Here is a 27,715-nt window from a genome sequence, read left to right as displayed (position 1 = left end):
TCAAAGGAAGGTCTCCCTCAATGAGCAGCTGTCCCTGGCCTTGGCTGGAGCTGCTCTGCCAACAGGAATGCCCTGACCCACTCCAGGACCCATTTACTGCCCACCCACTGGGCCTGCAGCCTGATCCCTCACAGCTGCAAATTCTGCACCATCCTTCCGAGAAAATTTAAAGTACAAAACGCAGGAGTCAAAAAAAGGATCCTTTTTTAAGTACACAACTGTAAAAAAAGCTTCTGAAATCTCTTCAAGACTTAACACAAGACTCTTTGTGTAACAGCTCATCACTGATACTTTCAATCCATCAGTCTACCCTACAGTGAGGAATAAACTTCTCCTAGAGCAAACTATAAAACATAATATCCCAATTTCAAATTGATTACACACAGAAATTTATTCTAATTTAATTTTTGAAATAGCTAATCCAAGCTTGTATTCTATAGCATTTTTTTGTTTGTTATGACTTGGCAGAAAATAAAATAACAAAAAGTCAGGTAACAAGCCTATTGTCTCATTTTGAAATGTAACTTTTGTCACCAAGCATCAACACAACCTTGTTATAGGTAACTTGTCAGTAATATGCTGAAGATATTACAAATATCTGTGGTATAACCTATCTGTAGCTGAGTTAGATAAAGTAGTAGATTTCATTTTATACACAGATGTCATTTCTAAATCATGCACTCCAGGTCTCCTCAATGCCAAGATTTTATCCAGTCTATCCAACTGGACTCTAAAATTCTGAAGATCCCACACCTCAATAAATACTAAGTAAGGAAGATAAAAGGGATTCTGTTCATTTATGCATTTGCAGAATGAGCAACCATTCTTCAAGCAACTATAAAAATTTTCAGAATATAAGGAATTAAATGCAACTGAAAACTGCAGCCACTATTTCACAACAGAGAAGCAGGTGTTTAACATCCTAAATTAACAGGGTATAATAAACTTTCAAATAGGTTTTCTTAAAAAAAAAAAATTCCTCAGAAGTAATCATTTTTTTAAAAAAAATCTAACTTGAATGTGACTTGGCACGGGAAATTACAATTGCACATTTGGTAAACTCAATAAAGCCAGCTCTTGACTGAAAGATTAAATAAATTTGAGACCCTTATTAAGTGCAGACTCCTCATAACATTTTCTGGGTTTAAAAGATATGTGCATCTCTTGCAATTATCTAAAAATAACTGCACTTACTCTTTCCCAGTCAAATACGTCAGGAAGCATTTGATCAAATTCCTTCATACATGTGAAATTTGGCACCTGTACAGCTTGGCTGTATAACAGCAATAGCAATTAGCTTAAGTAAAGAGTTCAGCTAGTGAAAACACAGCAATATTTAGTTCAAAGCACAGTGGAAAGGGCTTTAGCATTGCTCAGTGTTTCTTCCTGGTGCTTTTCTCATAGCGAGCCACGTGTGCATCAAGATTGAATTTGAGCTTTGTGAATGACACTGATATTCACTTGAAGCTAATGTAGTGATGCTATCAACCTGTAGCCCAATACTCACAAGGCCCTTCTGATTCTAATGGAATTGATCAATATTTCAAGAGGCATTTATAATTTATGAGCATGCAGACTAGCAAAGATTATAATCCTAAGAATACATAGTATTTCTTCTTGGATCTTAAAACTTTAATGTCTATCAATAATGAAACTTGTGTGCTAAACTTTGCTCTTTAAAACCTCTGAACACTTTTACAAGCCACATCACAATAGTATTACAAATCCAGAATATGTAAGATCTAGAGTCCGGTAAATAAATAACAAAGTTGTTTCCTTGGAGTGCCTGACACCTTATTAAAATATTTTGTGCTAAAATATTAGCTGATATGCTTTATTAACTTCTACAGTCCAACATAATTAAAATAACTGTATGATTTTCTGTATCAATTTTAGTATTAAGATATCCATATAAAAATAATTTCTATATGGACAATATTAATTTTTACGATATGTCTCATTTCTCAAAACTTAGAATAGGATTATTAAAAGTTATTTTGAACTGTTTATTTCTTACATGAACTGATCCCCATTGCAGTAAAGATAATACTCCAGTAGCTCAGCAGTATAATTATCTCTGTTGGAGCAGATTTCTAGTCTTGGGATGGGGTTTTTTCTGGATATTTTTCATTTTCAAGGGTGGTAGGCTTTTTTCAATTTTGTTTATGGTGGATATGTGGACTGGACAAGCTAAACTAAGACAAACTTAGCTGATAAACCATAGATAGAAATCACTATAGGACAGTTGCACACTGTCTGTTAACAGCAAAGAGTTTAGTAACTTTTAGTCAAATGGAGAAGGACAGTGAAGGGATTAAGGTTCTGCATCCTAAGGCACAGAGCCTTGAATTTATAACTGCTGAATTGTTACTTCTGATTTTAAAATATCCCAATACCCCTCCCTTCTTCTTGTCTGGTGCCAGAGGGAGAGCTGAAATCAGCTATTTGAAGTAAAATTAAGCAAGCAATTCAAACTTTAATAAGAGTTATTTATTATTAACTATTTGAATTGCCAACTAATGACCCACTTAAATTCTTTCAATAACTGCAACAGCACTGTATTTACAGCCATTTCACTGAACAATAATTTCACTAAGGCTTACTTTAGAGATACCATCCCTTTTAGAGTCCAATAATATCTAATTAAACATTTATCAGCTACATACTAATGTTTGTTCGGAATTATTCTTTACAGATTAATTCTTCTTAAGAGCTGTCAGCCATACTTATTGCCCTGAGTAATGGTTTACAAATTTTAAGATATCTACGAAAACCACAAAGCATCTCTTTTCAACATGCAATAAAACATAAACTATATACAGAAGAACAGCTGGAAACCAGGTTTGTAGGTTAAACTAAATGAGAGTAGAGGAATAACCAAAGCTAGACACAGCACCCTAGGTGCTGTCTGAGGTGAGCTGGCCAAGAGCAATCCCTTTCCTGGGTCCATGGCTACACTACTGCTAACAACACCCAGCTACTCTCCAAGTGTTAAGGATTTAACTCTGAAATATTTTATTTTTTTTTAATAATAATGTAGTTGCACAAAACAAAACAGCCTCAGGATGTAACTGGGAAAAGAAAACCACTCTGACAAGCTCATTATTCAGTATAATTCCCTGAAGACCTCTGAAAATCTAGCCAACTTTACTGATGTTGCAACTAGGATTTTAGACTAGCATTGCCCTTATGTCCCTGATCGTTTCCACTTCCCATAGCATGCTTTCCTTGTTGCCCCTGCATTTGTCTGGGTGGCTAAAATATCAATCAGATCACACAGGAAGAGAAATTTTAAGGCCATAATTTCTAATTAAACAATTTAAGAATCAGAGAACCCTTCCCAAGACAGAGGGATTTCATCTTGTTGCTCCCCTGCCATTAGGCAGGTTCATCTCCTTATAGACTTGCACTCTTACTTTTGGCTGGATGAGTTTCCTGACCAAATTCACTAAATAAATGTATGGGAGTCTGTGGGAAGGCAAAGCAGGAATGGGAGCCTACAGGCAGGCAAAATGCAAGCCTGCTTTGTTCAGCCACAGCTCCTGCTGGAGGTCTCCTTTGCACATTCAGAATTCAGAGTTTTCAGATTCAGAAATCAGAGTTTTGTCTCACCAAACAAGGCACTGAAGGTAAATCCCCACTAGGTCAGGCAACTGCTTGAGTACCACATGTGGAAGGAAGCTCTATCTGAACACACATTTTCTTCCTCCATGCTCTGACAAATGGCAGCTCCAACACTCCTCAAGTTTCAGCACTTGAAGTCAGATGTTTTCAAGTCAATGCAGTTTCAGCATCCAAAGTTTTCCCTAAAATAGCCATACAGCCTGTCCATTTGGCAAAACCTGCCTTTGTGCCAGGGAGAATAATGCATCATGTGTATTCAGTGCCAAAAAGGAAATCAGGTGGTTTCAAGGTAGGGTATAATCATCATTTAACTCCTCCTTTATTAACTTAATACAGGGACCAGGTTAGGAATGTTAAAGCACTGATAGAGTTAAACGTGGGCAGGGACCTCAAGGGCAACACAAACAAGCTTCTACAGGTTTGTTGATGACAGAAAGAATGCTAGGAAAAATGTGGGCCCTCTGTGGAGAGAAACAGGAGATCTGGTTACCAGGAACATGGAGAAGATTGAGGTTTTTGCCTTGGCCTTCACTAGCAAGTGCTCCAAGTTGCAACCTGCTCTAGTGGAAGATGTCCCTGACTGTGGCTGGGGGGTTGGAAAATGATGAATTTTCAGGTCTCTTCACACCCAGGCCATTCCATGAATCTAAATAGGCAAGTATAATCTTGGACTGATGAGCTGTAAAACACTGAATACTAAAATCTTAAAGCAATGCCATTAGAACTCTAATTTTGCCCTTTAAAGCCATGAGAGAGAAAACATCTGATTTGTTTTATTGTGCCCTTTAACAGATGTACCCAAGGGACACCCAGAGCAGCAGAGAGCTGCACTGGCAGAGTCAAATGATATGCAATCAGGTGCAGGATTCAGCCTCAATTCAGTAAGTTTCATTCTGCCTTCCCCTACAACCATCCCCAAGAGAAGGAACAACATAATTGTACAAATTTGTTGGTAATTTTGCAGGAGAAGGAGTTTCCCATTTTAGCATCAAGGCTTCTGTAAGGAGTGAAAATCAGAAAGTTGTTAAGGTAAATTTACATATCTTCTCCAAACGGGAAACCAGACCAAAAATTCCCTCTATTATCATCTGTAAAGCTTGAAAGTATTTTAAGAAATTAATGCAAAAAGTTACAAGCAATAGAAACAATATTTTAAATTATTCATAACTTTATTATTTTTAACATCAGTTACTGTCACTCAGGCAATACTTCAAGTACATATATAGTATCAGTATCATACAAAAGTTATGCCACCAGATACTGAAATTGTTTTCAATAAATGTGGGGTGTCAGATTTTTTTCACAGGAAACACTGTGATGGCTTTCTCCACAAAATACTCAATTACCAAGCTGAAGCAATTTCAGTATTGTGGTACATCCACCTAATCCTAAGGATATTAACCAAGTGATGCATCTATGTGAGAAGCTGTCTGGAACCCTTCCAGAGAGCCAGGCAGACACTCCTGCCACTCCCTTTTATTGCAAGAAGCAGGGCAGCTCCAAGGGCTGAGAACAAGCCAGGCAAAGCCTTTGTCACACATATCTCAGCACTGCACTCCCCAGAGCACCAAGAAATACAGCAGACGTTTCCTTTATTTTAATTTCTACTGAGTCAACCTGTATCTAGTCTACTGAGTCAATGTATTTTATGCCTTGAAAAAGTATTTGTGCTGGCTGGGAAACGCACTGGAAGCACCAAAACTCTGTCCTTGCAACCTTGTATCTCAAATAACAAGCTGTTGTAATACCACCCTGAAATCTTACAATCAAACTTAAAATAATTCAGAATTGATTACTGTATTTTTATGAGACAGTAATCAGGAGCCCCAGTACACTAAAAGCAGAGTAAATCCATTGTCAAAACAGAAAAACATGTTTACATAATAAAAGGTCTGACCTTTTAAACAATTAAGGGTATTACTAAATCATCCTGGTATAAGGAGCTCAATTTCAGACAATAGTATGAGTCATGAGTAAACTTGCTGTTTGCAAAACTTGCCTTAAGTAGGGTTGGAAGAGCTCAATTGCTTAACTCTTTCCATTGAAGAGATATAAAAATGTCTCTTGAGAAACCAACAGACCTTGGAAACTCAGCAGAGAGACACATGAAATAAATATATTTAAAAATACATGAAAACTGAAAACTAAGAAAGACAAGTAGTAAGTTATCTACTCAGTATTTCTTTCACAGCACCAACCTACTCAAATGCTTCTTAGTCATCTATAACTAGAAATACCAGAAGTGAACTTTCTTTTTCAAGGCATACACCAATTTATTAATCTGAAAACACCTCCCCAGAACAACAGCTTATTTTTTCTCATTTCATCAAAGAGGTCAGTAATGTCAAATTGATCAATACTGACTGCAACCCTGGTTCTCTCTTGCCCCAGAAACAAACTTCCACTGCTGGAATGCATTACATTTTGATCTCTCCCCACTTTCAATTCCAGTTATAGGTGTAATGAGTCACCAGATCTAACCAGTGAGACAACTCTGACAACTACAATAAAAACTGAAATTGAAATTTAAAACTGGAAGCAAACAACAGATCTTACAGTTCAGTATCTTGATGTCATAAGCAAGGACCAAAAAAGAAAGTCTGGAATCAACTGAACACTAGGACAACTCTTTCTGTTCCCCAAACTGAAATCTTTGGTTTAAACAACAAATCCATGGGTAAAAAAATACTGTGCCATGTAAGAGATTTAAACAAATAAATAAGCAAAATCAAGGGCAAAGGTGAAAGAGTCGGGATACTCCCAGGAACAGATCACACACACCACACTACAAAGCTAGGAAACTCCTTGGGGTTACCAGCCAGATCCAGGAAAACCCTGAATTTGTGGTACCTAAGAAATCACAGTCTAATTCACATGAACATCTGCAACTTTTCTGCAATACAGCCATTTGTCTCAAAACATTACACTTCCTCATAGTAAAGCAACATAACTTGCTCATTTGGCAGATCCCAGACCATGTGTGGATTGCAATTAAATTTTGTTCACACCAGGGAGAAGACCAGCATCTGGTTTATATTATACATGATCTTATCCCTCTTGTAACAAAAGCCACCTCACCACAACTCCTTGCCATAAAGTGTAATTGCCACTGTGCAATTCCTGGCCAAGCAGATCTCTGTAAAAGCCTACAGAGATTCACCACAGAAATGTTGGTTTTACTATGAATGAAGAAAATGGAGACGTGTGTAAAATCACTGGAAAAAAACAAAAGAACAAGGGTTAAAAGAATGACCTGTACTGATAACAAGTAATCCTGTTAGGAGCAATGTTCTGGGAAAAGTAGAACTGATAAATGGCTGGTTTATATCAAGATCAGAAGGTCTGCCCTCTGTAAAAGCACACCTCAGTGACTCATCCTGCTTTCCCAACATCTGGAGGATGGAAAGTTGGAGCATATCAAATGTGCCATTCCTTTTACTGTATGACCAACAGGAAACACACATGTATTTGAAAAAAAAACAAAACCAACCAGACAACAAACATGAACTTCACTTGAGATTTACAGAGACTGCAGGCTCCTTCTTGCATCAAAGGACTATCTATATGTAAAGCTGAATATCATGCAAGATCTGTCCAAAGGACACTGCATCATCACCAACAAAAGCAACCTCAGAGACAGGACGAGGATCTGACACCCAGCATCTCTGGCACTGCACAGAGGGATCCTGGCCAGCCCAAATACAAACACAGCTTGCTGTTTGGATATCAGTACTCTGATATCTCTGTGCAATTAGTGAATTAAGTGTATGAGAGAATGAGTGGAAGCAGGTAAAATCAACATCACTTTCCCCTTCCATGAGATCCTGCACTGAATTTCATTACATTAGAACTTTTACAAGTCATCTTCCAAATCAGAGCAAATGGTAAAAAAAACCAAACAAAAACTCATCATTAAACTGTGAATTATTTTCAAGTTTTTAATACATAATTGGATGATTGGTATAAATTAAGTCAGCAAAATTAATTTTTCTGCTCTTTCAACTGTACATTTAATTCACTGTTGTAAAGACCTCAACAAAGCAGACCTGTATTACCTTATTTCTAGCAAGTGACTGTTGCTTTGCTAGAAGCTAACCAGAATTCCTGTTTTGAAGACCACTGCATTATGTGCTTAAGGACAAGATGTTCCCTCTCCAAATGACAGCTACAGACCCAAGGAAAACACTAACTCACAGAAACTAATTAAACCACAGAGAGCCAAGACTCTCTCTTTTGGGTAGGTATTATACAGAATTTTTGTTACTGACAAAAAATTTGTTTCAACTCTTACTTTCTACTTAAATACAAGGATTCTTTTCTTTGATATAGAAACAACATTCTCCTGTACATTAATTAACACTCTACTGAGAATACAAAATTTGGTTTTTTGCAGAGCACAAGTAACTAAGGGAGTAAGAAGTTTTCAGCTAGAAGACTATAGACTAAAAGCTATAGACTTAAGACTATAGGCTTAGCTATACACTAAAAGCTCTTTCATGTCACAAAATACTTATTTACCTATGGAAGAAAAGTTTCAAGCTATTCACTCTCATAAAATGCTAACAAGTAACGCATAAGTATTTTGTATTTGTTATATTAACACATAAACACAATAGGCCACCATAAAAACAAATAGAAATCTTACCTTTTTCTGGTACCAAACTATAGCATCAGTTACTTTGGACGCCATTTATTCCACTGAATTCACAGAGTCATTTTAGGCTGTTAACAGAAAGAGACAGAACTTTACTTCCACTTCCCTAGGAAGGCCAAGTAGGGAATGCAGAAACACTCCCGTTACCTGCAAATCACAGAACAGCTGTATTTACTTTACACATTGCCTCATCTCTATTTCACTAAGACTTTGGGCTTTCTCCTCTAGGCAAACAAAAAAAAAAAAACCTACAAATCTGCTGCTGCAGGACATCAAAAGCCCCAGTTTTGTCCTTCCTTCCCAGTAAAACACACAGGCTGCACAGAGGTGATCTGTCATTGTCTCACAGGAACCTCACAAGTGCTGTACTACATGCAGTTTGTTTTGTTTTTTTTTTTTCCTGATAAATTAAGCAACCTATAGTTATTAGCCCAACACAGTACTCTGAAGTCCAGCAATAATTGTTAAAAAATGTAAGAAAAATTCATACACACCATTAGATATACTTGGAGAAGAAAACAATATCAGTGCTAGAACTTCACTAATCATAACTAGCACCCTCATGAAAATGGTAGACCAAAACTAAGCCAAAAGGAGAAAACCAGGAAAGAATGGTATAGTTGTTTTAATGGTAACAAATAGCAGTAGCATTAGTTAATCTTTGATGCCACTGTAATCAGCATGAAAAAAAAGACCAAAATCCAACCTTTCAGCTTATGTAAAATATTTGTATCTTGAAATGAATTTTTCCGGTCTTCCTTCATGTAAATCAGCCAGCCAGTGTTCATTAAGAGAGGGGGGGAAAAAAAAGAAAAAAAGAAGAAAAACTAAAAAGCCTTCAGGTGTATCTGTGCCTCTCTTGTACTGGGAAGCCCAGAACTGGAGCCAGCACCCCAAGTGTGGCCTCACTGATGGCAAGGACATGGTTAAGGATGTCATAAGGATGGCAGTGACTTAGCCCCCAAAGTATACATCAAGCATTTTCCAAGATCCATCCTGAGTAAAAAAATTATACTTCAGTTGTCAGTATCAACAATAATATTATACCTTTTATTTCTTTATTAAAAGGAAGCAAGAATGATTAACCTGTAGGGAGTTTATGTAATAAAAGACTATTTGGGATCTACTTATTGATTTAAAGACATTTGTTTACAGCTTTTACACAGATATGAAAGGCAAAGAAAAATTCAACATTCAACAAATGGGATAGAAACCAAAACTGTACAACAGATTAAAATGAGTGTCTTTATGAAAGACCTAAGCATTAGAGCAACTCATGACACTATTGTACATTATTCATCACCAAAAAATTCAGGGTTTGGGTTGTTTTTTCTTTAAAGCAGGTATGAACCATATGAAGCTCACAAGGGAAAGTGCCACATTCTGCACCTGGGACAACCCCTGGTTGTGTGTAAAGACTGGGAACAAAAGGCTGGAGAGGAGCTGCAGAACCTGGGGTCCTGGTTCATGAGAACATGAGCCAGCAGTGCCCTGGCAGCCAGGAGGGCCCACCCTGTGCTGGTGACATCAGGCACAGCATGGCCAGCCAGGCAAGGCAGGGGATTGCCCACTCTGCTCTGCACTGGGCTGGCCTCACCTCCAGTGCTGGGGCAGTTCTGGGCACCACAACACAAAAAGACATTCAGCTGTAAGACAGCACCCAATGGAGGGCCACAGCCATGGGGCTGTCCCGTGCAAGGCCAGGGAGATGGACTTGATGATCCTTATGGCTCCCTTCCAACTTAGTATGATTCTATTTATTTAAAAAATGACCCTCCAAAAGACTCAGGTCTGCACTGACATTTGTTTGTTCATTCTTCTCTGCCTGTATCTTTTAAGTAATGCACTGTATAAAAAAGGAGTATGTCCATTAGACATACTCCTGTTTTATAGAGTGCATTACTTAAAAGATATAAATAATAGTGTCTTTAGTTTGGACATGCACCATATACAGTACAGTACAAATCTTCAACAAATGGATTGAGGATTTCTAAGAGACCTCATGCCACACACATTCATGTTTCCCAAATGAACCTATTTTTAAGATTTCTAACAGTGCAACTCCTGTATCTTCTATATAACTTCATATAAAATCACAACTCAAGAGAAAGAAATGTCTCAGAGAGCTTAGACAGTATTGAAAATTCCAGAAATGTCAGAACACTGACAATTAGTCCGACTGAGCAAGCAAACACCTCGATTTTTCCACTGTTGAAAATATCATGTAAGTCACATCAAGTCAGTTAAAGCTAGCAGCCATGACTCTGTCAACATCTGTGATTGTTTCTGATCCATTTGCTTCTGATAACAGTCTGTTTTCCTAAGAGCAACTATCAATTATCAAGAATCCATTGGCACAATAAATATAAAAATACTATCACATAAAGGAAGGAGTCCAAGAGAGACTGCTATAATCTGACATATCACATGAACTGGTCACCTTTCTATTCTCACCCATACAAAGCTTACAACAGGACTTGCTTTCTTATTGGAAAACCTCTTCAATTAAACTTGACTTTAAAAATGCTTTGCTCCATTGGACTCAAAAGTGACATAAAACCCTTCCCCACACACACATGGCCTCCACACACACCACCCACATCACACAGTCACAGTGACAGCAGTGACAACAGGTGCCAGTGCAGGAAGGGGGCACCGAGATATTGATCACACTTGGGGCACAGTGCAGGAAGGGGCCACACAGATACTGATCACATTTACACCCTCCCTGCCTTCATGACCTCATCTTGAAGACCTTTAACTCCTTCTCATTTCTCCTAAATAACACTCCTCTCAAATACAACATACCCAACTTCCTACCAGCCTAATCACAGGATGAGACAAAGGTTGGAACAACTCACTACCAGCAGTAAAGAACTGCTGAACCTGGACAGAAACCTTTCCCTCAACAGCTACATTAACTTGATGTCCTTCTCCAAGGCCAATTATTTTTCAGGAAACCAAACATTAACTCATTAATCCAAGACCTTGAACTGTGCTGAATATGGCTAAAAGTGGATCAACCATTTTAAAGGCAGTAACCTTTGTTTGCAGTAGCTTTTTAATTCACTCAAAAATCCTTTGCCTCAAGAAACAATTACCTCACAAAACTATAAACCAAATATAAAGAAGTGGCTTTCTTTGATTTTGATCAACAAACCTGTTATTTAGATTATCCATGGTTTTCATATTTTTAAGAAACTCTCTGCATTAAATCCTCCATAAATCTATTCTGGTGGCATTTAAAGCTTATTAGCATATACATTTGCATAAACAAATGCAAAGATTATACTTACAAAAGTAAATATGACAAAATCATGGGATTGATGTCTCAAAACAGTTTGGTGTGCTAACTAAAAATACCTCTACTAGGAAATATCACATGCTTTCTTCAAGAGCTACACAACCGTTTCTGAGACACTACAATAATGAAAGGTGAAAAAGTTTATTTAATTATTTCTGTGTTTCTGCTTGGGGGAGCTGGGATTTGTCTGTGGTTTGGTTTTTAGTTTGTCTTTAGGTTTTGGGGAGCTTCATGAGACATTATGAGTTTAATAGACTCAGCCTGAAGCTAGCTTATCTGGGTGAGGGATGGATGGAAACAACTCAAGACACTTCAGCTGCAGTCCTGGCTCTGACTATCTGCCCAGAGCTCACTGAACACCTTAGACTGGAGACTAAGTATTTTAGCAATGTCAGAACTCTGCATATTCATTTCAACTTACCCTGCCATTCATGTTTGATCCTGAGGTCAGCCTGTAAAAGCCTGGCTCTAAAGCACACCGGGATCAACTGGGTCAAAGTGAAAACAGCTGACAGACAAACGCAGGCAGAGAGAGCAGTGCCTGTTCTGCTGCCTGGCTCCCCCTCATCCTCTCTGGACCCAGCCTTCTGCTTCAGCACTCAGTTGAGCAATGTCCTCTGCAGAGTAACTACAGCAAGATTAAGTTAATCTGAACTAACTGAAGACTTCAAAGCAACACAAAAAATACTCCCAACTTCAAAGATTAGACAGAGCATCCAAATATAAAAGCTTGATCACAATCTCTCTGTAACAATCAACAGAGCTCTCGTTACATTTTCATCAAACTCACAGTTAATGCTATGAATAACTAGTAATATTTTTTAATCAAAGTTTCATTACTTTCCTAAAGCTTAATAGAGAGGACTACCTAGTTTTGGTGATCCCTATTCAAAGGTGGGGTTGCTTAGCTATTTCCCAGTTCAGGGCATAATCATATTACACAATACACCTCACAATCAAAGTAGCAGTTTCTCAAAAGCCACAGAAATTTCTATATAGATGCCTTCAGGTAGCTAAGAGCTCAAGCCCCACAGTACTGCAGTGCTTACTGAGTAAGATAGGATTTAAATGAATTCAAAGTATATTTAGAAATTTTACTCATATCCACAGGGCTTTGGTGACCTTAGTCAGACATAAATGTATATATTCCTAAATAACAGTCTAAAGCAATCTGAACTGACAGAAGTGAAGAATAAAACTGTGCTCTTCCATAGTGACAAAGAAAAAAAAATAGCTCTTTAAAAGAATATACAAGTCTAAGCAGTATCAACTAGCAAAAGGACATAATTAAAAATACAACACAAGCAAGGACGCATAGGCTGTCCTTGCCTGTAAACACTGTGAATCACTCAGTATTTCAAGGAACCTGTTCCCTTTACAGCAATCCCAACCTGAATGGTCAGGATACCATCCAGCTGTTGAGTCAAGACCTGAGTGTCCTTCTCAACTCGTTATGATCATAGGCTGATGATGCAATGAAGTTGCATGTTCACTATACATCATCAGAATTAAAACTGCAAAATTTAGGTTGCTTTTGTCTCAAACGTTTTTTAAAAAGTCATTGTTTTGTAGTACCTTCAGGAAATTAAAGGCAGCTTTTAAAAGGTTGTCATACAAAGCAATGAGAATACTACAACCTCGTTTCTTCAACTGCTTTCCAAGCTAGAACTGTTTTACCATTATGTTATATCCTCCATATTGCAGTTTCACAATCACAGGTGTCCTTTCACTGATTCCCAGCATGTAGGGTAAGAAAAGACAATGAATCTGAACAGTAAAGACTATGGCCTAAACTACTAATTTAACTGCAACATTTGTATCACACAAACTCTCTTAAAGCATTAAACTTGTTCGTGCACAGCTAGAAAACAATGATTTTAAAAAATTAAAGGAAAAACCCTTCACTTTCTAGGTTCAACATCAAAATACGAGTTAACATGAAATTGCTGACATTATTTGATACTTTAAGTTTAAATGAGCCCATTAAACAGCTCAGTCACGTTGGGCATCTGCTGTTGACTGAAAAGCTGCTTCTGCCATGACATAACAAACCAAGGGAGGCATGCAGCCCTGTATTGCAGATACAGCACTAAACTTACCAGGAGTTCTCCTTCCTCCACTTAAACCCAGGGGAGTTCTGCCTCTGCCACAAACAACAGGATGAAAGCCTTAAAGCAATGCTCCAAAAGAACCATTGTTTTTCATGTGCATTACACATAAACCATTAAACCTACATCTCCTTTTTGAAACAGAGCATCAAATACTAAGCAATGCACTCACTGTTCTTTTTAAGTACTTTATCTATGCATCACTGTTCTCAAAACAGCAATTCAGAATTGCAAATTGTATACCAGCAAATGAGAAACTTGTCACTCCTAGGTTCACACCTTTCAGTGGAGGTTTTATCATGTTCCTTCCAGCTACCCTTAAGAAAACCTGCAGCAGTCAAAACTGAAGGGAAAAAAGTCAAGTTAAATTAAGAAAACCCCAGACACTGCTAACTTAAGGACGATATCCAGCAACCACCATGAAAAGTACTCCTCCTGCCATGCCTGCTGGGCCTCCCCAAGTTGTCTTGCAAACCAAGGTCATAACAGTTTGTAAATAAAAAGGAATTAACATACTTGCTTTCCCCAAGGAAGACCAAAACTCTGCTAAAACTGGCTACCAGCATTCCTAGGATGCTGCTCATGAGAGTGAATTTTCAAACTCTGCCCTTCACTCCATCTCAGAAAAACCTCAAAACTCCACAAAAAAACCTGAAAATCCAAAATGCAATCACCCCCAAACAACTGATTAAAAAAAATTAACATCCCTAAATGCTTATTTTGGGAGGTTTTAGTTTGTTTGAGAAGGCCTCTCTCATCAGCCAACAGCAGCAACAATAAGACATCAATCACTGTGCTGGCTGCCGTGTATCAAACCCTGCTCTTGAACAGAGATGTACCAAAAATGCCATATATGATGACAGACACACACATCTGGCAGCAAGGCCAGGCCTGCCTGTGCCTCCAGTGAGATGTCAGATGCTGAAAGGCTGATGCCTTCTTCTCAGGCCCCAGTATTCTGCCCACAAACCACTGCACCTGATCCTATTTCTGCTGCTGCCTATTTCCTTATAAGCTCATGCCCTTTATCACTCACCAGCCAAGCAGGAAGGCATCACAGACACAGCACAGAGCATGCAGTGAGAGCCAGCCTTCAAAATCTGATGGGAAGCAGACTCAACCTAGCCATCCTCACTCCCACAGCAAACCCACCAATATCTGAAGCAAGGAAGTGCCACACAAACTAACTGTCACCCAAGGAATACTTGTTTTGTCAGTGAATTGCACAACTGTCTGAAACAGCAACAAAATGTTGACTATCAGGATTTCTGAGATTTATTTCAGGTTATGGTAAAAGAACACTGCATGCAGTTGTTGCAACTGCTGCAGACATTTCTGGAATCTCTGCCTTAAGATCTGTGCAACTTTCCTAATTTTGTTACATAACCGGTTCATGACTTCATTTGAAGTAACTTGACACAGTCTCATTGATACCTTACTCATAAAAATAGGGGGGAAGGACTCTGAACTGAGAAGTCCAAGATTCTACACCTCCCATAATTTACTTTTGAGCCTGCTGCAGTATTTATCAATTAGCAAAAAGCTTCCAATATTTAAACATATTCTGCTGATCAATAGAGTAGAGGAGAGTCCAAACCCTTAAAGTGAACTATACTCAAGTTAATTTTGCTTCTTATCTACTATAAGAGGTTTCAGTTTCAAAATTCTCACCAAATACAGTAATTGCTGTCAGCACACTGGATCTACAAGCCATTTCTGTAAATGCTGCATCTTTAAAAAAAAAAATAAAAAACAGCACATGGTCAATCTGAAGTTCTTTCTATTCCTGTTTTTTGTACTGAATACTACACGCACACACATACATATCCCATTAAACATTGGCAACCTTATACTGAGAAATCCCTGAAACATTGCATGTACACATCTGCTCTTACAACTGTAACAACTTTATTAAAGAACAGAATTTCTATAAACACCAAGTTTATATATATATATATATATATATCTGCCCTAACAAATATTTGAAAAAAACCCCTCCAAACAAATATAGTCACCACCTTGAAATAAAGTGCCTTTCTTCTTTCTTGAGATTCCTAAGGCAATAATAAATCTTGCTCACTGGAAATACTGACGTGTGTTTAGGAAGACATGTTTATCTGTCACCAGGCACTGCACAGCAAAGTTGTGGCTTCTTGATGACTACAGTCAGGAAGCTGAAAACCACTCCTAAATCACCAAGTTTGCATCATGTTCCACAAATAGTTATCCAGCAAGTTTTTGAAGCAGCTGAGGCATGAAGTGGCTGAGCTGTCGGAAAAAGCTGCTGCCTCTTGTAACAGCCACTGTTCTGTAGGAACAGAGTTGAAAATGCTGAGCATGAGTTTTTAAATTATTAAAAAAAAAAAGGTCTCTGGAGTGATCCAAGCAAGGAATTGCAGAGTAACAAGCCTTACATGTGTATCTGGCAAGGTCCTCAAAACAATCATTAAAAATGGAACACCATTATACCCGAAAGCCTATCTGATAGGGTCTAATCAGCAGTTTCTACACAGGAAGATCATGTCTCAGTCTATCAGTATTTCTGGACATATCAAAGTAACTGATAGACAAGAGCAAGTGGTAGAACATATGTGGACTTTCAAAGAACCTTTGGAAAGATGTCAAAAGGCTTCCAAAGAGTCTGTTATCTATGAAAAGCAAACATTGCCACAGATTAAAACCAGCCAAAAGACTGAAAAAAACATGGAATCAACATTCTTCACTGCAATCAGCCAATTGGATAATGAAGATTAACAGCAGGATCCAGTCTGCATAGAGCAGGCTATTGATCACCTATTGATACTGGTGCCCAGAAGCTCCTTGGATCACAGACCACAGCCTGCAGCTCTTCCATTCAGTGCCAGTCCAAGGCCAACTGCACACAGATCCCCAGTCTCCTTCATGCAGAACCATCCTAATCCTGAAACCAAACAGACTAAATTTTCCTAGCCTGGTTCCACTCTGGTTCCTAGCCTATGTTCCACTCGTTTTCACATACCTTAGCACACAGCAGTGATAGAGGCAGACATTCAGGGCCTCATCCAGCACACATGTGTCTGTGACTCCCTTGTTCAAGGATGAGAGCATCCAGAAATGGCAAATTCCAGGTAAGTTTTCCAACCATCTGACTTTTAGTAGAGAGATGAACACACATGTCATTGCTTATCAGGGCCTGGCAGGTAAGGGCAGAGATGCCCCACATTGCTGCTAGCTCCCAGAGCTCTAAAGAAGGAACTTCAAGCAGACAAATCTCTTCCTAAAGACACGTCCACACAACTGATGGCAGAGGTCAGGATGCCCTGTAAGGCTGCACAAGGGTTTTAAGCACTCTAAACCAGTATCAGCACAGGACACTGTCCTTAGTGACCAGCTGCCAGCCCCAGAGCCATCACACAGGACACCCAGGCTCTGGCTGCCCTTGCTGAGCCCACGAGCAGCTCTCAAGGATTCACCCCTGCAGAGTGAATTTCCAGTACAAATGGCACAAACAGCTCTGACCACAGCCAGCTTGAGCACTCTGCATCTCTCCCCATGAGCTTCCTCAAGCACCATTAACACAGTAATCTCAATTTATTAGGGCTATTTCCCCTCTCCTTCTCCTATCTGGACCAGTAGAATAGCATTTTTGTGAAGTACTGCCTAAATTAAGTTCTGAAATAGAGTGAACTGAACCCTGTCCTATTATTCCAAATTTTAAGTTCTGTTAAAAGGTTCAGCAGTGCTCACTATATTTATCTTTTATACTGCAAAGAAAAAAAGAAAACCTGAAGCAGTAACGTTTCTAGATGACAATCTCAAACTAGCAAAGCTTAAGAATATGCATAAATTTTAACAATGAAAAGACAAAATAAATGGAATTCAGTATCAACCATGTCAATGTTATCTGTAATGGAAGGCAGGGGGAGTGAACTATGAACACCACTAAAAGCCTTAAGAAATGATATCTCAAATCCAGAAAGGAACTTCAGCAGCTCAGGGACTTCTGCCATCCAATATAATACAGTCAGAAGAGCAGGGAGACCTGAATAAAAGGGGGATGACAAGGAGAACACTACAGTACAGCTCTGTTCATCAGCTGTGCAATCTGATTTGAAATACACCTACTTTATTGAGAGAAGAATATTAAAATACTGGGGGAGGGGTTCTGAGAAGGGCTATGAATTACCAACAACTTGAAAGACTCTCCTATTGAAACAGGCAACCATGAACAGAAAAATAAGGCATTATAATAAATTAAATGAGACTTCAATAGAAAAACAGAAAATAAAGTCAAGAAAACAACAGCTTCCCAGTGATACAGGCAACTTCATTTATTAACTAAGCTGAGAGGATAGCAAAGCCAAATTTTTAACAGGGAAATATTATATTACAACACATAAGTAGACTGTTAGACTCACTGCCACAGGAAGTCACTGAAGCCAAGATTTTACTGCCATTCAAAAAGAAAGCAGCTATTTAAACACACAATAACAATAATAATAAGGGGAAAAAAATAAACACACAGCTGAGGGAATCTCAAGCTTCATAACCCAGGATGCAAGAAAGCATCCAAAGAGATCACTGGGCTGTGCTGGGCCATGCAAACACTGCCCTGAACCCGACTGCAGGACGGCCAGAAGCCAACACCAAGGAGAGCATGAGCCACACACAGAACAAACTGTCCCTTGGACACATCAACACCAAGGGTGTTCAGTGCCAAGGCAGCATCTGCCAACCACCTAAACCCCAAAAGCATCTGGCGCTGGCCAACTTCCAAAACGCGAGGCTTGCACGATTTCACGATTGATGTGATATTGCTTTCATTTCTTCTCCCACTCTGCAGTTGTATTTTATTTTTTAAGAACAGAAACCACAACTTATTTGCAAATAGGAGTCCAAAGCTTGGACTCATTCCAGAAAGCCATCTAGGCTCTTTGGAGAACATCTACCAAGATCACCTCAAATGAGCAAAGAATTAAATACTGAACATTACATGTATTCCCAGCGGAAACAAATTTGGAAAAAATCCCATTCACATGCATAAATTAAAAAATAAGAGACTAGTTCTAGGAACTCCCTGATATCCTCTCCTTCAACTAAAAAAAAAAAACCAAACAAAAAAGCCCACCACAAACACAAGCTGTATTTCTAAATTTCCTGACAACACAATGGCTGTCTCTCTGTATGTATACGTGTTTGCTCTAACTTTGAAGCTGCTCTGAGATGGGGCTGGACCAGACTGATGACCTCCAATGACCCTTTGCTAAATTATTCTATGATTACAAGTAGAGCATATCCAAACATTACACAGCAATACATTATCACTCTAATCAGAATTAACCCTTTTTTCCACTGTGACAATTTATTAAGCTCTTTGGGTTCTTCTTAAAAATTCTAACATAATTTCTTCAAAGAGTTAACCATTTCCTCCTCTGCACCCATCAAGAAGGACCTTTATAAATAACAGAACAGTAAATTCAAGGGAGAAAACATGATATTAAAAGCTTTTAAAGTCTGTTATTTTCACACCACCACATATCTTTGAGTAAGTGGTGATCAATGATCCTCAAACAGGAAGACGCAGCACTACCTCTATAGGTACCCCAAGAGTTTTGTTTTGTTTCCTTCACAAAACAAAAAAACATTAGAGAAAAAAACAGGCCTACCTTGCTCTGTGGGCAGAAGCAATTAAGGCTGCCTGCTCTTACCATTGTCACCACCCAAAATATTTTTCCTGCCCCCCACCCATCATAACAACCATCCCAAGTGCTTGGCTGGGCCAGTCAAAGTAGGCTAGTGCTGATGGCTCAGAGCTTAGCACATAGACTGCCCAACAATTGCTCACTTCTTGGAGAAGGGAGGGACTCGATTATGACTGCCCTTTTTGGGTAGGAATATTAATTTGGGGCACTACCTATCAAAAGTTTTATAAAAATTTGTCACAGTGTAGGTAGGTAATGTCTTTCAGTTGCCATTAACTTTGGTTTCATCATCTGAGTAAGAAGTGACTCAAATGGGAGAAGACAGACAAAGGAAGCAATTGTACAAGCTTTGTGCCCTTAATAAGTGTCTTGCTAAAAATCCACATAAACTGTCTGATGATGAATCCATAAACAACACTGTTTACTATGAAAAGAACTTCCTCACAGACAAAAGAAAACCCAACTCCCAATCTCTGACTGGTATCATTCTCACTCACAGGGATCCTGAGAAAAGACAAAAAAATTCTTCAACAGTATTTCTACTAGAAATAAGTAAAGATAGATATATAGAAAAAGCCAAGGAAGACAGTAGATGTAACTTTGGAGAATTAGGAAAAAAATAAAGTCCACTGCTTTCCAGTGACCCCTGCCAGCTGCGACAGGAACAGCATTGTTCAACTCCAGCAGCATTCCACCCCTCACTGCCTGGTCAGCTGCCTCAAACCAGGCTGACTGGAATTCTTTAACACACCTCTGTCCCCCCTCTAAAACACACCAATACTGCTTCCCCTTTCAAAACCGACAGGACTTTGATTTCTCCCAGAATTCACACCAATGCCCGGCAGCTATGGATACAGCCGGGATCAACTTTTTGAGACAAGCTGAGCTAACTCTGCTTTGGGATAAACCCAGAATACTTGAAATTCTCCATGGAGTTCCCAACAATTACCAACAACTTATTTGTATGTCACGTTCCACACAGCGCAAGGGGAAAAAATTATTGTGCAAACATTGAATTAAACCAACTAGGTTTCCAAATTCTGGTTTCCGAATTCTTTTTCTGGTGACTCAGGCTCATGTTTTATCCTTTGTAATATTTATATCCAGAATAAAAACATACATTGGCAGTAAAACATAGCAACAGAATGTGTAACTGCACAAATATTCCACTTCAAACACGGATTGGGATCTTAAATACACAAGTTCCAAGCACTGCTCTCAACCTTCACCTTCAGAAATGAAAGTTGCTGGCAAATATTGTACAATGGAGTCCATCAAGGTGATGTGCATACATACATTCATAAACACCTTAGTGGAACAGAAATAAGACTTCTGAGAAAAGGATTATCCTTTCCAGGGAGTCACAAGCAAAGAGGCAAACCAAAGAAGATCACCAAAACTTCAGAGCTACAAAAATAGCCAAATGCATACAGCTATTTATAACCCAGAGATTTATGCACAAAACACTTTTAGCCTCTTAACCTCAGGGAAACAAAGTCTGATGCCAAGCACTAATGTATGTAACAGAAATACAGAAATACATCCTTCTGCTGCTTACTGACCACTCCAAGTGCAGCTGAAGATATTAGGATTCACTTACTAGGATTAACAGGTTATTTCAAGTGATGCACTTCTCCCTGATAAAACAGATACCACCATCTGTTTAACATCATCAACAGGAAGATATAAGCAGACAAATTACTGATGACACACCATCCCTAGTCTCATTCCTATTAGAGAAGTCGAGTCTCCAAACTGTAAGGCAAGCTGTATTTTCTGTAGGAACATTTCATCACAAAGAATTTCAGAACATTAATTAAAGTACTTTCAACAAGTCAGGTTTTCCAATTAATTACTTTTTCCATTTAATTATATGACAGATGGATAAGACACTGGCAAATTTGGAACAAAATGCAAGACTCGGCAGCATTGCTTTTCAAGTGACCAGTAACACGTAAAAGCAGTAAAAGGCAAAATACCAGGTACAGAGCTTAACACCATGGACTCAAAGTTTCACTGAATCTGATAGATCTGATAGTAGCACACACTTAGAGGCTAGGCTATGAGAAACAGAAGTAAAAGTAACAAACACCTGCACGCTTCTAGTACTGTGGGATACATTTTCCTCAGCTCCTTTGCTTCTCACAGAAAAGACAGCAAATAAAACACCAAAAAATACGACAGCATTGAGTGATGAGAAGTTCCCTAATATTTTGATTCCCAAACGGAAAACCAAGGATAAACTGCAGTCAGGTTGCCACTGTCTAAGGATGGAAAAGAGGAAAAAAAAAGGGGTAAAGCAAAAGAAAGCATAAACGCATGTAAAACACAAGAGACACGAGACGAGGTCAGAGACGAACATGAAGATGCCGAAATTCAGGAGCTCTGAAGGGAAGCAGAAAAGACGCTCTATCGTTCTATCACCTGACACAGGCACGGAGGCAGCTCTCGGTACGCTCAAGCAGCTCAGTGGAGGCAGGAGCCTCACAGCAGAGCCGGAGCGGGCAGGCAATGCCCCGAGCACGGCAAGGGCCCCGGACCGTACCGGCACATCTCCGCCCGCACCGGAGGACACGGCAGCCCGGACACCGACGGCTCCGGGACGGCGCGGCCGCTGCCCGGCCGGCCCCGATGCGGCTCCGCGGCGTTGCGGGCAGGGGCCGCCCGGAGCCGCGCTCGGACCCCCGCCCCAGCGGCGCCGGCTCCCGCCGGTGGGAACCGCGGCGCCGCGGAGGCCGCGGCCGCCCGCCCGTGCCCCGGCAAGAGCTGCCCCGGGGGAGCTGGGGGGCGGCAGCCGCCCCGCTCCCGCCGCCCGGCCAGGGTAGCCGCGGCAGCCCCGCCGGTGATGCCCGCCCCGCGCCTCCGCCGCGCTGTCCCCGAGCGCCGAGAGGGCACCGCCGCCTCGCCCCGGCCGGCCCCCCGCGCCGCGGTCGGCCCCTTCCCCAGCCGCGGGGGGAACTCGGCGCCCCGGTTCTCCCCCCCGCTCTGCCCCGGCGGGACGGAGACGCCCCCGGGTGCCGGAGCCCCCCCCGGGTGCCGGACCCCCCCCCCGCCGCCATCTCACCGTTCGCCGGTGCCGCGGGGCAGCGCGCGCCGCACGCAACGGCGGCGGGAGCGCGAGGCGGCGGCGGGAAGGCGCGCGCGAGGCAACAGCTGGCGGGGGAAGCGCGAGGGGGGGGGAGCGGCGCGCGCGTCCAGGCGCCAGCGGCGGCAGCAACAGCGCGCCACCCGCGCGCGCCGCCGGGCCGGGGCGGGGCCAGCGGGGGCCAGCAGCCAATGGCGGCCCCTCCGCCTCCGGGGGCGGGGCCGAGCCGTGACTGGCAGCGGCACAGCCCAACGAGAGCGCGGGAAAGGCAGGGCTGCGCTTGACGGACAGGCGGCGAGGCGGAGGTGGGGCCGCTGTGACAGACAGCCCTTTACACCAATCGGCAGCGGGGGCGGGGCTCCAGGCTGACCCGCCGCCAACCGGGATGGGCGGCCCGGGCTCGAGGGGCGTCACCGACGGCCGGACTAGGAAGGCGGGATTAACATGAGCGACGTCGCCATAGCCCAATGAGAATGGAGGGCGGCAGGACCAATAGCAAGCGCGGGGCGGGGGAGGGAGGCGGGCGGTTCCCTGAGGCGGAGCGGGCGGGGAGGGCCCCGCGCCCCCTCAGCTGAGCGCGGGCCCCGCGGACCGGGGGATGCGCCGGGATCTGCGGTAGGTGACGGGCAGCGAGGGGGGCTCCCGCCTCCGGGACCGCCGGCACGGCCGGGGAAGCGGGGCCTGGCGGGACAAGGCCGTGGGGCCGAGGGAGGGGCCGAGTTTGTGAATACAAAGCTGTGTTTAATTGGGGTTTTAAGCCGGGCCTACCGCAGTATTTCTTTCGAAGTGTTAACTTACCTATACGATCGGAGTAGCCTCTAAAAAGGTATGTAATGGAACTGGGGTTCTGTTGAATATGGCTTCACCATAATACGAATTTCAGGACTTTTTTAGGCGATGCTCACGCTTTAAATCTAAATGTGTAGGTTCATGTTATTACTACTGAGCTGACTGTCATGTGTGAGTTGCCCTCTTTATTTTTTCTCTTAAACAGGACAGTATTAGCTCTCATAATATCCTCGTTATGCAGATCATCCCACCAAGGTCAGTGATGCTCCTTGGATAGTTTCTGCTCACTGAAAATATTCACTCTCTAATTATGTTGGTCCTTTAATAGGAGTCAGGAGCTTTTCTATTTTCACTGTGTTCTCACTGAAGAGCCAGTCCAGACCTGTAGCACAGCTGCATCCTTTTCCCAGTGTCACCCAGCTTGCTGGGATAGCTGGGCTCCAGCAGAGAATCTGCCCATCATCTTTGTTTCACTATGAGACAATCAAATGCTCCATGTAATCAAACCCTTCATTGTTATGTCAGCTCTGTATCCAGCTCTCAGCCTTCAAAATCTGGTAGGTTTCTTTAATTGGACTCTTAAGATCTCAAAAGTACACTTGGATTTTCTTGAGTTTTCATCTCAAAATGCCTCTAAAACTGACTGGATTCTTGCAGTCCTGCCCAATCTGGCAGGAATGTCTGTTAGGTCAGAGAAAGGCAGTGTAACTTCTTCCCATGCTGAATTTTCTACCTGTTTTTTCCAGTGGTTCTTAGCAAACTGAAAGTATTTTCAAGTGAACAACCTTCAAATTGAGTAGCCCCATGTAATACATCTTCAGTAGCTTTGTGTTTCCTCTAGAGACAGATGATAGCACCTTCTTTGAGTATCTATCTGATAACCTGATACTTCTAAGAGTGTTGAGTTTCTTTTTTCCTTTCAGACCCAAGTTTCCAGTCTGTTTCTCTTTGGTTTCTGCTTTCTCCAGTTTGCTAATAAGAGAGTGCCCTTCTTGTAGTGTTTGTAGCATTGATTTCCAGAACTGGTTTTGAAAAACATTCTCATGAAAAGAATGTTGAAACTTCGTTTCAGACCATGACTCCTCACTTTAGCCACAGACTTGCACATGAGAATATTGCAAGTGTTTTCAAAATACTGTAAATGCTTTAGGCCAGACATAGTAATTGTTCTGCAATCCCCTGCCAGCTGGTTTAGGTTTGTTTCTGTAACAAGAGCAAAACAATGCTATCTAAACCTCCTCTAATTTTTTTGTCCCCTTAACTCGGCTGCTGCTTCTGAGCTTCCCCTCTTCCCCAGCAAAGAGAAGGGTGGGGGTCTTGGTTCCACCCTGTCAGGAACTGCCTTTGACCAGACCCTTTGGTGATCTGAGCAGAACTCAGACTGTGAAAAGCAAAACTACAAAATCCTACTTTAAACTTCCTCTTTTTTTTCTAGTTCAGCTCAGGGAACTGGCCTGACTTGGACACAAGTGTCAGCCCCAAAACAAGGAGGGGACACACTGACTGCAACTCCAACTTAGATTATTTTAGGCAAAACTGGATCTTCTTACAAGAAATCTTACTAAATCCAATCCACTGAATCAAATCCATTCAAACTTCAAACCCAGACTGAACAAAGTAGTAGATCTGTTTGTTGAACTGTGTATCAGAAGATGCAGATTTAAGCTGTAGGATAATTTTAGTGATGTACAAAATTGTTATCCCCTTACTGTAAAATAGTAGGTCATCTCATAACCAGTTGAGACAGCAACTTTTATTTCCCTCCTTCCAGCAGCAAATCTTATCTGAGCACAGAATTTGTTCAACTTCCTAATCTGGCAAAAAACTATTCCAGTTCTAAAAACAAAAACCGGGTGGCAGTAGATTTGTGCATTTGTGCTTGCTGGGTGAGTTCAGCAGCCACAGTCAGGTGATGTGGTGTGCTGTGGTAATAACTCACAGGAAGCAGCAGCAGCAGCTCCTGGGCACAGAGGGGCAGCAGCTCTTGTCCTTCCCTCAGCATCTGGTGCTCAGCATTCACTGCTTCAGAACACAACATCACACTTCCAGTCATTCAAATATTTTTTCTAGTCTGGAACAAATCAAAGCTCATTTTCTTATTTCAGGTGAAAGATTATTTGTGTTTTAAAGGAAATTAGTAAAAATTTTAACTCAAATTTTTGAAAAGGTTAAAATACATATTTCAGCACCATTTCACAGGTGAAAATTACTCATTTTTGTAGCATGAAATCTAGAGGAAGATCACAGTCCTTCACACTTCTGCTTTTTACACCTGTAGTGAAAGGCTTTTGGCAGATGCAGTGGTAAAAACTATCCAGTTAGGAAGATAAAAACTTCACTTTCGTGACTGCAGCAGCAGATGCATTTATCTTGTTTTTCTTTTGTCATGACTACAGAGAAATTTAAATATCCTACCCAGCCAATAAACCTGTCAGCCAGTGTCTGAAATACTTGAGATACCTGCCAAGAAGCAAACCTTATCTGTAGCTTTTAGTCATTTCAAGATTGCTGGCTGACAGAAAGCTGGGCAGTGCTCAGTGTGAGCCCAGATCAGTTCAGCTGCAGCTCTCAAACTGCAGGATCCCTGCGAGGGTTTTTGGGCTCTTGGTGCTGGTTCAGGTTTTACTGTGGTTATTTTGTTACAGAGACAGAACTGTTACGTTTTGTTTTCAAGTGTTAGCTCTGAGTGCCTCAGTACTGGTGGAAAATGGATCTGAACATATTCTTAGCTTTCAGAAATCCTAAATGAGTCTGACAGCTTGTTTAGGATTAAAGTACAGTTTGTTTCACTGAACAGATTTAGATGAAGGCACTTACACAGCTGACTTAAGGCACTCCAAGGGAATGGTGGACTGGAGCAAACCCTGCTCAGCTGAGCATGCTAATCATGAAAGTGCTGGGAAGCAGTATGTGGGTGAGGCTAGCAGTGGGAAAGCCAGAGCAAGGAATTGGTCTCCTTTATGGAACATGCCTCATGGTGGTGTAGAGCCATCTTTTGATGCCTCCCCTCCCCTTTTTGTTTGTTAGGTTGTTGCTGACAGCGAAGGCCTTCCTCTCAAAGCTGTTTAAATGAGAATGTCCCTGGCGCAAAGAGTGCTGCTGACATGGCTTTTTACCTTACTCTTCCTCATCATGCTGGTGCTGAAGTTGGATGAGAAAGCACCGTGGAACTGGTTCCTCATTTTTATTCCAGTGTGGATCTTTGACACAATTCTTCTCGTTATGTTGATTGTAAAAATGGCTGGGCGCTGCAAGTCTGGCTTTGACCCCCGCAACGGCTCCCAGAACATGAAGAAGAAAGTCTGGTACCTCGTTGCCATGCTGCTGAAATTGGCCTTCTGCCTGGCCCTGTGTGCCAAGCTGCAGCGCTTCACCACCATGAAACTGGCCTACGTGTTCATCCCCCTCTGGGCCCTGCTGCTGGGGGCCATGGTGGAACTGGGATACAATATCTTCTATGTACGGAGAGACTAGGCTAGGCCAGGTGCTTTCCAGGGCCAGGACTGGCACCAAATTACTAGATTATTACCATTTTGCCACAAATTTGATCTTCAAACTAGAAAGCCAAATGAGTCAAGCTGGAGACTTAAGCTAAAGCAGACTGAAGACTGAAAGTAGACGTGTTTCTTTTTTTTTATTTTAAAACTCACATATGCTCTTGTAAATAAAAGTATTTGTTCAACATAAGCTGTTCTAATATGATTGCTGATACTTGTTACATGGAATAAGATATGGGTTCTTCACGTGCAGGTAGAAGACCTTGTCAAAAAAACCACAAATGTTCTACCCAGAGTACCCAGCACATTGAGTAACCCCAGGAAAGAGGACTAACATTTTCTGCTACTTATCCTGTAAGTCAAGAAATAACCAGTTAACAGTAATTTCCATACAGAGCTAAATTTGCTTTAAAAATCAGTAACAATTGACAGCAGTCAAATAAGAGCAAGTAAAGGAACACCTTTTTTTTTTTTTTTTTGGACAGTGAGATTCCATTAGCAGTGTAAAAATAAGCAGTTTTCTAAGCTGCTGTAACAGCCCATAACCAACCAGTTTGTTAACCTTAGGGAACACAGTTGGTAGCTGAGCTATGCCAGCAGTCCTGAGATCCAGAGAAGAGGGAGACAATGGTATTTCTTTTCCAAGTGAGAGATCACCAATGCTGCAAGAGACTGAAAATACAGGGTGAGTATAAAATACTGCATTTGTACCTGCCTCAAAGTGTTACTTGAACACAGTCTTTAATAGCAGAGGATATGAATTTTTGGGTGTGAAGCCTTGGCTTCATGGAGCACTGACAAACTCAGATGTGAGGAAATGACCTTTGTCAGGTAACAAGTGAATAGGACTTGAGGGAAGAACTGGAACTACAAGTGTATTTTGTGGGCTAAAATGCTCTTCCAGGAGATACAGTAACACCAAATTCAAATGTAGCAGTTATCTGGGACATTATTAACATGCATACTGAAAATA

The 27,715-nt window shown here is 41.2% G+C and overlaps 2 protein-coding genes across 4 annotated transcripts in view; one reads left to right on the top strand and one right to left on the bottom strand.

The window, feature by feature from the left end:
• PHTF2 (putative homeodomain transcription factor 2) overlaps positions 1-22,606 on the bottom strand; it is a 63,679-nt gene extending 41,073 nt beyond the window's left edge. The window contains exons 1-2 of one of the 2 annotated variants that reach the window (XM_071423994.1): positions 22,436-22,606; positions 8,270-8,346 (exon numbers count right to left, since the gene is read on the bottom strand). In XM_071423994.1, coding sequence (XP_071280095.1) covers positions 8,270-8,314 — 45 coding nt within the window. In that variant the 5' untranslated portion in view covers positions 8,315-8,346; positions 22,436-22,606. Of the gene's footprint in view, positions 1-8,269; positions 8,347-16,688; positions 17,127-22,435 lie in introns of those variants that run through there. The other variant, XM_071423995.1, reaches the window with a different exon arrangement.
• A 370-nt stretch (positions 22,607-22,976) lies between these two features.
• Positions 22,977-26,932, top strand: TMEM60 (transmembrane protein 60). 2 transcript variants are annotated; one of them, XM_071423991.1, is made up of 2 exons: positions 22,977-23,071; positions 26,273-26,932. In XM_071423991.1, exon 2 carries the CDS (start codon positions 26,315-26,317, stop codon positions 26,717-26,719), a length of 405 nt encoding a protein of 134 aa, XP_071280092.1. In that variant the 5' UTR covers positions 22,977-23,071; positions 26,273-26,314; the 3' UTR covers positions 26,720-26,932. The 2 variants fall into 2 exon arrangements, with proteins under 2 accessions (XP_071280092.1, XP_071280094.1); XM_071423993.1 differs by lacking the exon at positions 22,977-23,071 and adding an exon at positions 23,245-23,500.
• Positions 26,933-27,715: the final 783 nt, after the last annotated feature.

This window comes from Agelaius tricolor, unplaced genomic scaffold, assembly GCF_023055355.1.
Source record: "Agelaius tricolor isolate 1412-34295 unplaced genomic scaffold, bAgeTri1.0.p SCAF_3, whole genome shotgun sequence".
Taxonomy (NCBI): domain Eukaryota; kingdom Metazoa; phylum Chordata; class Aves; order Passeriformes; family Icteridae; genus Agelaius; species Agelaius tricolor.
This window is presented reverse-complemented; position numbering and strand designations above follow the sequence as displayed.